The sequence below is a fragment of the Lissotriton helveticus genome, chromosome 6, assembly GCF_964261635.1.
Source record: "Lissotriton helveticus chromosome 6, aLisHel1.1, whole genome shotgun sequence".
In the NCBI taxonomy this organism is placed as follows: Eukaryota; Metazoa; Chordata; class Amphibia; order Caudata; family Salamandridae; genus Lissotriton; species Lissotriton helveticus.
The window spans coordinates 79,741,370-79,753,828 of NC_136067.1; the positions used below are offsets into that span (position 1 = coordinate 79,741,370).

The following is a 12,459-nucleotide window of genomic DNA, read 5'->3' on the forward strand; positions in this document are numbered from 1 at the left end:
CAGGTTCCCTTTGAGTGGGGAGGAGTGAAAGGCCCGTTGAGGGTTGCGAGAAGCCCTGCCTTGCCTGTGGACTGTTTGCTAGGAATCGACCTGGAACATACCGCCTGGAAGGAAGTGGAGTTTAAGGCCCACACTGAGATGCTGGGGTTACCAGGATGGACTTCCGTGGTCACGCGGTCCATGGCTGCCCGGCAAGGAACTTAACCTGGGTTGGAGCCTGAGACAACGGCCCAACCCAATGCTGGTCCTGAAGAGGAGAATGTTGTGGAGGTGGATGTTATTCCCGTGGGGCACTTGCCGACCCTTGCCGAGTGGCATGTGGAAGGAGGGCCTACCCGGGGGGAATTCTGTCGGGCACAGAGGGAGTGACCCACGCTTGAAGGCATGCGGCGACAGGCCGAAGCCCAAGCGACTGATCAGGAGGCCGGCAGTTTTCACGGGTACTGGGATGATGGCCTCCTTTACAGTGAGCCTAAGGTTCCGGTGCATGGATCCTCAAGGGCCTTAGTGGTCCCCCAATGCTACCGGGCCTTCCTATTGGAATTGGCGCATGAGATGCCTTTGGCTGGACACCTGGGCAAGGACAAAACCTTTGCGCGGTTGGTCCCGCATTTTTATTGGCCCCGGATGAGAGTTGCCTCTGACACCTATTGCAAGACCTGCAAGACTTGCCAGGCAAGTGGCAAGACTGGAACTAAAGTGAAGGTCCCTTTGGAACCGCTCCTGGTGGTCGGGACCCCTTTTGAGCGGAATTGACATCGTTGGGCCGTTGGACCCTCCGACCTCTGCGGGACACCAGTTCATCTTGGTGTTAGTGGACCACGCCACTCGGTACCCGGAGGCTATTCCTCTGAGGACCGTCACTGCACCTGTGGTGGCGCTGGCCCTGATGGGGATATTTACCAGAGTGGGAGTCTCCAAGGTAGTGGTGTCGGACAGGGGCACGAACTTCATGTCGGCCTACATGCAGGCCATGTGGAAGGAGTGCGGAGTGACCTACCGGTTCTCCACTCCTTACCACCCCCAATTTAACGGGCTCGTAGAGCGCTTCAACAAGACCTTGAAGGGGATGATCCGGAGCCTGCCAGAGGACTTGAGGCGGAAATGGGACATCCTCCTCCCTTGCCTGCTGTTTTCGTACCGCGAGGTGCCACAGAAGGGAGTCGGGTTCAGCCTCTTTGAACTGCTCTATGGCCATCCCGTTAGGGGGCCCCTCAGCCTTGTAAAGGAGGGGTGGGAGAAGACTTCGAAGATGCTTCCCCATGATGTCGTCAGCTACATGCTGGCGTTCCGCAGCCATATGGCCAACCTGTGGAAGGAAGCCTCAGACAACTTGGAGGCTAGCCAAGCCGTCATGAAGGAGTGGTACGACTGCAACGCTCGGACGGTGGAGTTAGACGCTGGACAGAAGGTGTGGGTCATGGAGCCTGGGGAGCTTAGTGCCCTCCAGGACCGGTGGACTGGTCCGCACGAAATTGTGGAGCGTCGAGGCCAGTCTACCTATGTCGTTGACTTAAAGACCCCCCCGACAGCCCCATCGGGTGCTCCACGTCAACCGCCTGAAGCCTCACCATGAGCGACCTGAGCTTGCTCTCCTCATGGTGACGGATGGGAGCGAGGAGGAAGAGAGTGAGCCTCTTCCTGACCTTCTGGCGGCCCAGGAGAAGGATGGTTCAGTGGAGGGAGTTGTCCTCTCCCCATGCTTGACCCCAGAACAACAAAGGGACTGCCGCCAGGTGTTGGAGAAGTACGCCTCGTTGTTCTCCCTCACGCCTGGACTTACACATCTGTGTAACCATGATGTGGACACAGGGGACAGTCCGCCTGTAAAAACCAAGTCTTACCGGCTGTCCGATAAAGTTAAGAACAGCATCCAGGGTGAGGTGGCCAAAATGCTGGAGCTGGGGGTGATCGAACCTTCCAGCAGCCCTTGGGCTAGTCCGGTTGTGTTGGCGCCGAAAGCGGCCCCGCCGGGCACCACACCAGAACTTCGGTTCTGTGTGGACTATCGGGGATTGAACTCTGTCACCAAGACAGATGCTCACCCGATCCCACGGGCAGATGAGCTGATTGACCGGCTGGGAGCAGCCCGGTACCTCAGCACCATTGATCTAACATCAGGGTACTGGCAGATTGCCATGGCCGATGGAGCAAAGGAGAAAACAGCGTTCTCCACCCCGAGGGCCACTTTCAATTTAGAGTGATGCCCTTCAGGCTCAAGAATGCTCCGGCCACCTTCCAGCGGTTCGTGATCCAGGTGCTGTCTGGCCTGGAGTCCTTCTCAGCGGCATACCTGGATGACATAACTGTCTTCAGTAGCACCTGGGAGGACCATCTGCAGCATCTCCAGGAGGTTCTGCAGGCTTTGCAACGTACTGGCCTGACCATTAAGGCTAGCAAGTGCCAGATTGGACAGGGATCTGTCGTTTACCTGGGACACCTGGTGGGCGGAGGTAAGGTGCAACCCCTCCAGGCCAAAATTGAGACCGTCTTGGCCTGGGAGCCTCCCAAAACTCAGACTGAGGTCCGAGCTTTCCTCGGCCTCACTGGCTATTACCGCCGGTTCGTCAAGGGATATGGTACCATCGTAGCCCCCTTGACTGAGTTGACGTCCAAGAAGCAGCCCAGAAAAGTGATCTGGACGGCTGCTTGCCAAGAGGCATTCGAGACTCTGAAGCACGTGATGTGCACCGCTCTGGTGCTTGCTACACCTGACTTCTCTAAAGAACTTATCGTGCAGACGGACACCTCTGAGCATGGCATAGGCGCTGTGCTTTCGCAACTCCACAACGATGGCCAAAATCAACCTGTGGCATTTATTTCCAGAAGACTCCTCCCTCGGGAACGGCGATGGAGTACCATCGAGCGAGAAGCCTTCGCTGTGGTCTGGGCCTTGAAGAAGTTGAGGCCATACCTTTTTGGCTCTCACTTCCTAATTCAAACCGACCACCGACCCCTTCGCTGGCTCATGCAGATGAGAGGCGAAAATCCCAAGTTGCTAAGGTGGTCCATTTCCCTACAGGGGATGGACTTCAGGGTGGAACATCTGCCCGGAGTTGACCACGCCAATGCTGACGGTCTCTCCCGGTTTTTCCGTCTTAGTGACGAGAACTCCCTAGAGGTTGGGTAGCTCTCCCCACTTTCAGCTGGGGGGGACTCATGTTAGACCTGTCAGCCTTAGGGTGGTCTTTCCCTATTTTTTTCGCCTTTGCCTCATTTTTCCCACCTTCTTTTTGTTGGCGTTGGGTCTCTGGGCACCTTCCCATTGCTAATCAATGCTAAGGTGCAGGGCAGGTGCTCTCTTCCCCCAACATGGCTGCCACTGACCCCTGCTACTGCAGCGTGGTCTTTTTAGACGCACTCTAGTAGCCAGGAGCTGGCTGGAACCCCTAAACAATGTTACGACTCCAGCCTGCCTGCCCTGCCCATAGCTAGAGTGAGAAAGCTCCTGGAACCTTCCGGAATAGGGGAGTGGTCACCAACTGCCAACTGCCACTATAAAAGAAAAGGGAGGGAAACTTTCCAGTCAATTGGGGCATCACTGACCTGGGGGACCCTACGCAGGAGACTTAGGCGGTAGGGCGTAATCGGGGGTCTATGCCACTGGGGGTGACAGGGCTTCGATGCTGCCTTCCAAGTAGAGTGAGGAACCCTGAACTGCCCACTGATCTGGCCTGGCGGGAGGGGAACCCAGGGACCATCTGAAGTGACCTGCTGGGGAAAGCCTTCAACTCAACACCCGCCCCCCCCCTGCAAGAAACCAAGAGACTGTAACCTATCCAGGGCGCAGAAACCACCAAGCGCCAAGGACAAACCTATCTGCCAGGACTACTGGGGATCAATCGGGTACTGGGCCTGCGCTGTCCTGCCTAACCCCCCTTGGCTGTCCTACATAATCTCCACTGTAGTGCTGCCTGCCCTACCTGCCCAGTGCTCCCCTACTGTTCTCTGAAGCGCTAGTGAGAAACCTGTCCCCAGCGCTATCCCTACTAAGCGCTGTATTCCCCCCTGAGCGCTGTGCCACCTGTGAAGCACTGTAGTTCTGCCTCAAGCGCCCACCTGCTGGGTCCTGTGGAGCGCTGGTATTGGCAACCCTGAGAGGGACTTCCTAGCGTTCCTATTCCCCGCGAGACGCTGCGAGGAGCGGGGGGCTGTGTGCCTTGTGGAGCGCCCCCACCTCCCCCGGCTGTCATCTGCCCGGCGGCCCCCGACGCCAGGAGAGGGCTGCCGCCGTGCTGCAGTGGGCCGCGCCCGGCCCAGGAGGAATTAGGGGGAAAGGCGCTGCCCTCAGGTGCGCCTGGTGGGGCCCCGTCACCGCCGCAGCCCAGCCCGACCGTGAGGAGTCCCCGCGGCAGCCCCTAAGGCTGTGAGGAGGCCGCCGCAGAATTCTAGTCAGGCCGCGTTAGGCCCGAGAGGCTGAGACACTCACCCCACGTGACGGGGGCGCATTCCAAGCCCCGCCCCCACCGCGCACCAATTGGTCCGCGCTGCTAAGCCCCATCAGGTGAGGCCGCTGATTGGCCGGACGCCGGGATAAGCCCGGTCGGCCCGAGAACCCACACGGAGGGGGCCCAGAGGAGCGAGAGTCCCCTCCGTCATGCTGCAGCCCTGAGGCTGGCTATTTCATCGGTGCTGGGACCCGGGAAGCCCGGCTGAGCCCCGCAACCTGCCCCCACTGCGCCAGCCCTGCCGTAGAGCTCTGGAACGAGCACGAGCCCCCCGACCAGCCGGAGATCTCCGCAAGGGCTCAGGAGGAGCCGAAGAGTCAAGGTAACCCCCTGGAGGAGGACGGAAAGCCTGAGTTCGCTCCTCCCCTGGGGAAGATTGTTGCTGGGCCCCGTTGGCCCCAATTGACCCCTTTCAAGCACTTGAACCGGGCCAGGGCCCCCAAGAGATACTGTGGCAGCCGCAGCTGATAACAGTTAACCCCTTGTTAGGGGAAAGGCCCTGATTAAGGAACAGTTGGTTATTGTTACCCCATGAATGGTGGTTATCCTGGCCTAAGGAAATGCTCATTTTACCGGGAGGCATGGTTTACTAGTGCCTGATGCCCAACTAATGAACTGATGTATTGTTTACCTAATGAAATGGTCTTCTGAGCAATGAAATGGTTATGAATTCCGACAGGTAGCTGCTGAAAGGGTTGTCCTTACCTACTGAAGGGTTTACTTCTAATTAATGAATTGCTTTATTCCAGCCCTATGAAATGTTCTACTTCGGCTGTTGAACTGCTTATTTTTGCAGCTAGGAAATGTTTTACCCCCATTTAATGATATGCTGATTCCTGCAGCAATGAAATGTTGATTGCTAAGTAATGCAATGTTATTTGAATGTCTCTATAAGGAATTCTTTGCAGGTGCTGACTAGGAGCAAGGCTGATGTCAGGCCTACAGTTATTTACTATTTAATATTTATTTATTTATGTATTTATGGCCGAGTAATGGAAAATATGCGCTTTTAAGGAAAGGTAACAAGTTAGTACTACTGTGATTTTTGATTGCCCTGATCTTGATCTTCGATAAAACTTATTTATTTGAGACAAACATACTGGTGTGGTCTGTCTTTGTGTGCATTTTATCGTCTCAGTGGATGTGTGTGCTGTGTAGTCACTTAACACCTAAGCTTTCGGGTGCCTACCTGCTCGGGCCAAGCTACCACCCCGGGGATCTGGTGACCCCAGGTCCTACAGAGCCTGATAAATCTAAAGGTACCAAATGGTGTTACGAATGCAGTCAAATCTTTGGAAGACTCGTCTAATAAGATCTGATGGTACGCGGACGTCAAGTCAATTGTGCTAAAAAATCTCGCATGATGCTTAGGAAGGGGATATTTGCCCACTAAAACACATTTATTAAGTTGCCTTAGGTCCACACAAAGTCTCAGAGATCCATCAGCCTTTCTAGCTGCCACAACCGGGGCCAACCATGAAGTTCCTTCAACCTCCTTAATGATTCTTTGAGATTTAAGTTTGTTTAATTCCATTAACATTTCATCCTTTACAGTGAATGGAACATTCCGTACTTTGCTGGATAAAGGAACTGACCCAGGAATTTATTTTATTTTATGACAATAGCCCTTCAAACACCCTAACCTTTCCCCAAATACTTGAGGATATTCTTCCATCAATTGAGTTTGTAGTGGTGATTGACTATTGGGAACAAAGGAATTGTTTACAGACTTTACAGTTTCCTTAAGATTGATGGGAGGACTTCTATTAGGGTCTAACATGCCACCTAGGTCCCTCTGATGCCACCAACTAATAATACTGTCACCTTTCTTGCAGACGTAGATCTTACCAGAAGCAAACCGTCCTTCATATTCGATCAATCCCACAAAGTAACCACTCAACTCTATGGGATCTCCACCATAAGCAGTAGGTCGAATATCAGGTTTAAGAAGATTTATCTTGGCGCTTAGGTTATCACTGAAAAGTTTGTTAGAAACCATGGTAATTTTGGCACCAGAGTCAAGTACAACTTTGGTTTTGTGACAAATTATGTGCTTGTTGGCGCTGCGCGTAAGAAGGCGAGTTGCCAGAAGAACACAGGACTAGGGCACACAAAGAAAAGCGAGAGTGTCTATTTATTTTATTTTTTGCATTTGTATGGCGCGCAGCTACCCAAGAAGGGTTTCCCGGCGCCTATGACATAAAGTTGAACAGAGGTGAAAGCTGGAGCATGGTTTTAGCATAGTTGTTTTCGGAAGAGCCAGGTTTTTACATTTTTCCGGAAACTGGTGTAGTTTTCCTCTTTCCGGATGTGCAGGGGAAGTGAGTTCCACAGTATAGGCCCTCTGACAGAAAACGATCTTCCGCCAGTTCTTTGCAATCTAAATCTGGGAACAGTGAAATTGGCTGCAGTTTGAGAGCGCAGATTCCTTTTTGGTAGGTAGGGAGTAGCTAACACTTGCAGATAAGTTGGTGCTGTTTTGGATTTGATTTTAAACATATAGCTCAGTGTTTTGAAACTGATCCGGTGTTCAATCCTGAGCCAATGTAGCTCGTTTAGGTATTTTGATACTCTTGCTGATTTTGGTATCCTGCACAGGAGTCTTGCGGCTGAGTTTTGGATCATTTTGAGTCGCTTGATGACCGCTTGGTTTGAACTCAGGTAGAGTATGTTGCCGTAGTCAATGTGTGATGTTATTAACGCGTTGACTACGTTTTTTTGTGTGGCAGGGGGTAGCATCCATGTGATTTTTTTCAACCATTTTATTATGGTGAAACATAGCCCTGCAACTTTGTTTGCCTGCTGTTTCATTGACAATGCATTGTCAATGATGACTCCTAAATTTCTTGCCTGGGTCACTGGAGGGGGAAAATTTCCCAACTCAGATGGCCAATGGGAGGAGTTCCAGAGCTCCTTGTTTTTACCTAATAGGAGGATTTCGGTGTTATCACCGTTTAATTTCAACTGGTTGGTGGTCACCCAGTTGAAGATTTTCTGGAGTCCAGTTTTGAGGAGAGAAGGAGCAGCGGGATTTTATTCTGATAGTGAAAAAATGATTTGGGAATCATCTGCGTAGGTCATTAATGTAAGGCCTATGCCATCCGCTAGATCGGCCAGTGGTTTGAGATACAGATTAAAGAGCAGCGGGCTCAGGATGGAACCCTGTGGTACTCCATGTGGGCGTGAAAAGTGTCTGAGCAGGCAAGGCAGGATTTGATCTGGAAAGTCCTCTCAGAGAGAAAGGACTTAATCAAACACAGTGATGCATATTGGCTGACAGAAAGCAGACAGTAGGCCAACTTTATCGCTGTTCGTCTCGCAGCGCGAGCCACCATAAATAATCTGTATAGACGTTTCGCTTTGGGATTATTTACGAGCGGCCCTGTTAATTCCCGCCCCCGAAATGACCGGGACAACTTTTAATATAGGTCCTGGTCTGTAAAACACCAGGTAAATCCAAAGGCTTTTACGCAGGGCTTTAAATGAGATGGCAAAACTGGGGGGACGACTGTCTCATTCAGATATTTAATATAACAAGTGACACTACACATACAAGTCAGGACTATTGGCTTTCCAAATGATTGTTAGTTGCATAAAATCAAATTAGCAACAACTTTGGCTTCGTTATATATAGTACTGAAAATGATTTCATTCTGCAATGGTGGGACTGTGAAAGAATTTAAACGAGTCTTTTTGAAATAACATATCGACAACCAGGTTAGAGAACAAACAAATGAAAATACAAAGTCCTGTTGATAACGCTGATAACGGAGAGAGGAAATAAATGCATTCAGATTTTTCAGATGAAATGAAGTGACTAATTTAAATTCTTTCCAGCTGCCTCGGAGTGTAGCCAGTCCTAAGAGCAGTTTAAGACAATACACAGACGAGTCTCAGCCATCTGTTCCTTTCTACCTCTTTTGAATGCATATCCAACGCCGTCATCTCACGTGTGACTTGTACACATTCCTCCCCATAACAAGCTAGTGTCAAAGAAGCTGAGACTGTTGCATGCAAGAAATTCAAACTTTCACCAGAAATTAGAGTTCCGGAATCGGGCGCCCTGAAGAATATGTATGCATTTAAAACAAGAACATGCATTCTCGTGGAATGCTCACACAAAGAACCAGCCTGCTTATCAGCGCCACGCGCCTCGTGAACAGCGCCGCGCGCCCCTCTGCAGACTCCCCCTGCATTCCAGAGAGGCGCGCGACGCGGTCTGCATTCGCATGCCGTGGAGACCAGACCTGGCCGCGCGCACAACGTTATCCTATGGGGAAACGCTGCGCGCGGCCAGGTCTTGTCTCACTTCGTCGTCTCAGACTGCTGAGACGACGACTATAGTTCTCGCTTGCGAGAACGTGCTTTCAGCGCGTTCGTCGTAGGCGAGACCTAAAAAGTGGTTTCTTGATATCAAATGATCAGTAGGAAGTCGTAAATCCTGAAAGGTAGATTTATTCTTGAGATTGCAGGGGTTACACAGCTCATCAACCCAACTAGCACAGGCTCTAACATCATCTGTTGGCAGGAATCTAAACCTGAACCAAGCTCATTAATTCTATTCTAGAATTAAACTAAGTCACACATAAAGAACCTATCTAAAATGAAATAAATAAATAAGAACATTACAACAGTGTGCCATTCTACCATTCAAATCTTAATCCTGTTCCCCTCCAGAGTCTTGCATCTTTTTGTAGCCCATAGCTTTAAAGCCCAGCTGCGTAAACAGCCCAAGGAGGATCTGTGTGGGACGATGGGCCCCCTCTCCTTTTCACTTGAACCAAATGCTAACAGAGGGACTTTGTTTAAGCTAACTTGATTATGGAATAGTAGATCAATGCTGATACTACAGATTACTCATCAGCTGAAACTGCTAAGCATTATACTTGACATTGTACATGGATAATAATTAGGAGATTGTCTTTCACCACAGGGATTCGCTCCAGGATTCCCTCGCTGGTGCTAGTGTGCTTTACAAAACACATAACATCAGAGTGACATGACCACTGTAACATATGACAATAGTAATACTGTCAAACCCTGTGAATTACTTGTGAGGAATTCATTCTCTCTAAATATACCTGGAGGAAATGGGAACAAGAAGTTCTTTCTGTATAGATATGCCTGGGGTGGCAATAATGAGAAATCCATTCTACGTAGCTTTACCTAGGGTAATATGATAAATCGATTCTTTATAGATTTACCTGGGACAGTATCAACTAGAAATACATTCTGTAGAGTTATACCTGGAGTAATAGGAGTAAATACATTCAGCGTAGCAATACCAGGGATATTACGAGAAATACATTCTACAGAACTATACCTAGGGTAATGTGAAAAATCCATTCTGTATTGCTCGACCTGGGGTGATGCAAGAAATCCATTCTACATAGCGATGGCTGCAGTAATGCAAGAAATCCATTCTGCATAGAGATGGCTGGAGTAATGCAAGAAATCCATTCTGCATAGAGATGGCTGGAATAATACAAGAAATCCATTCTGCATAGAGATGGCTGGGGTATTGCAAAAAATCCATTTTGTATAGTGATAGCCTGGGTAATGCCAATCAGAAATGCATTTTATGAAGTATATCTGGCGGAAATCTCCAGAGGAATCCATTTTAAATACTGTGGCTGCAACTGGAGGAAATACTAGTGATAAATTAAATCTATATAGCAATACTTAGAATAATACAAATGAGCATTTCAGTCTATAAAGCTAAACCCAAAATTATACCAAAGAAGAATGTACCCATTAGGTGTACATTTATCACCAGACTTCTTGGTGCCTACACGATGTTGATTGTAAGTTAGCACTTTGTTTTTAAATGTGATTGGTGATCTGAAAGTAATTTTTTGATTATTATTCTTTTTCATCAGGATGTTCTTTTGTTGAGCCAGTTCATTCGTGCGGACGGAGGTATGCTTTCCAGACGCGTCACTGGACTCTGTACAGAAGAACACAAGAAAGTAGCTATTTGTGTTGCAATGGCTCATAGATCAGGTAAATCTTACATTTCTGAAGTTTCCATACCACGTCCATTGCCCTTGCCCTGATGGGTTGTATGGAATGTGGATTGTTAATGTTTGTTGTAATTTGTGTAACCTCCAGAGCGTGCAGAACTCTGCTTGGGTGTGCTAGCAGTCCACTAAAAGGCATTGTCCTGATCAGCGATTCCTGCCTTCATGGTGTTTGTGTCTGGCTGAGTTTGTCTAATTGAAAGGAGCCAAGGTGTGTGTTTGCTTTGTTTCATGTTCTTGAATGAAAATGGTTTCCTATATGCAGAATAGATAACTATGGTGGTTCTTGTGCACTGTAGGGCAAAGTAAAGCTATGCACAGTGGTGCTGTATTAGATGTGACCATCACCACAAGGGAGGACCGTTTTCCACCACTTGGCACACTGGTAGTCTATTCGGACAGACCGCTGTGTCTCACAGTATTGCAGAGCAGGTCAATGCCCTTCCCATTTAGTGCTTGCCCCTTTCCAATCCCACATCTTCTGCTTTGAGCTCTGACAACCCTACTCTCATTTTAAGCAGGGGGTTCTGGACATTATCATCCTGATGGTGCGAGAAGTTACAGTTCACAATCAAAATGGAAGCCAGAATGTAATGTGAATACTGCAAATTAGTACACCTGGACAGCTGAAGTGGTCTGTCTTGAGAAGTTACGCCTAGAATATGAAGCCTCAGAATGAAGATGGTGTCTGTTGCATGGTTCAGGCTCTGCTTAGCCTTGCACAACTGCAGGAGAGTGAGTGCATCGACCATCGTGGGCGGGATGACGCTATTAGTACTGTTACCGGTGTGGAAGTAGAGGCTCTGGCTGGAGCCTGAAATCGCATAATCAGGTTGCACGTCCAAAGATGAGGGCAGCAGAGGCCAGACTCTGCCTTAACAAGGGAACAGGAAAAAAGGCGACAACACCAGTTTTGGTTATGATGGTGTTGGACTTGGCCCTTCTGGCAGGTTCACCCCTGAACTTTTTATTAGTGATTCTTGGTTTCTGCACACTTTCACTGTGTCCCAGTGGAAAGTGCGTGCGCACTCTGAGTGCGTGTGGTGAGATAGGCCTGCCCTCCCATAAGAGTGCATGGAGAATGTATGTGTCCCTGGTAGTTCCTGATGCGTGAGGTGTGCAGGCTCGAGTCTGGTATGTGTGGACTCGTGTGATTGAATGCTGCACAATGATGCGTGCAGCGTGTTTTTGTCTAATATGGAAGTGCCACTTCTAGAAGTGTGCCTGTCTGTGCAGTGAGTGTGCTGGCATGTGATTGGCTGGAGCTGGCTGGGGTGCCAGGCTCCATGAGTCATGATGGGTCTGCCCGGTGGTGAGTGTTGAGATTAGCATGTGTGATGTGAGGGAGTGGTGCACCTGGGTCCTGAATAGGGCTGGGCTTTCCCCACACAATGCTGGCTCCGCCCCCTGTGGTGCGTCTAATGTCCCTAACCCTGCCAGTGAATAGAGTGAGTGGCTGAGCACATCAAGAGTGCTCCCAAACCAGCTGTGCCTGGTTTTTCCCCCACCCTGCACCTTTAGACAAAGTAATTCAATGTATAAAAAGGGGCTGTGTCTCCTTCCAAAATGTTCTTGTTCCCAACTCGAATCTACCAGGGGCATGCTGCTGCTGGGGCCCAGGGGAAGGCTTGCCTCCCTGGGCCCTGCCCAGCCCCTGGATATCCTGGATGCCTGGAGGACCCCTCTACTTCCTGAACCCTGAAAGGGGGGGGCCTTGCTGATGGTGGGGGCCCAGGAGGGACCGCCATGGGGGCTGTCTCCTTGCTGGAGTGCCCTGTGTGCTGGCCCTGGGCTCTGCTTTGTCTCCCTGACCTCCAGGACTTTGTTGCTGACTTTTGGCCCCTAGCGCTGGAGAGCGCTTTATTTTGCACCTAGCGCTGGGAGCGCTTTATTTTACTGATAGCGATTGAGAGCGCTTTATCTTGCCCTTCAGCGCTTGGGAGCGCTGTGATCATCTGCCTAGCGCTGGGAACACGTTTAATGCCCTCTGG

General features: G+C 50.0%; 1 protein-coding gene across 1 annotated transcript in view; it reads left to right on the forward strand.

The window, feature by feature from the left end:
• Window positions 1–12,459, forward strand: part of MRPS18A (mitochondrial ribosomal protein S18A) — a 164,015-nt gene that overhangs the window by 45,463 nt on the left and 106,093 nt on the right. Inside the window, exon 4 of the mRNA XM_078647390.1 lies at window positions 10,328–10,451. Within this exon, the coding sequence (XP_078503516.1) occupies window positions 10,328–10,451 (124 nt within the window). The remainder of the gene's footprint in view (window positions 1–10,327; window positions 10,452–12,459) is intronic.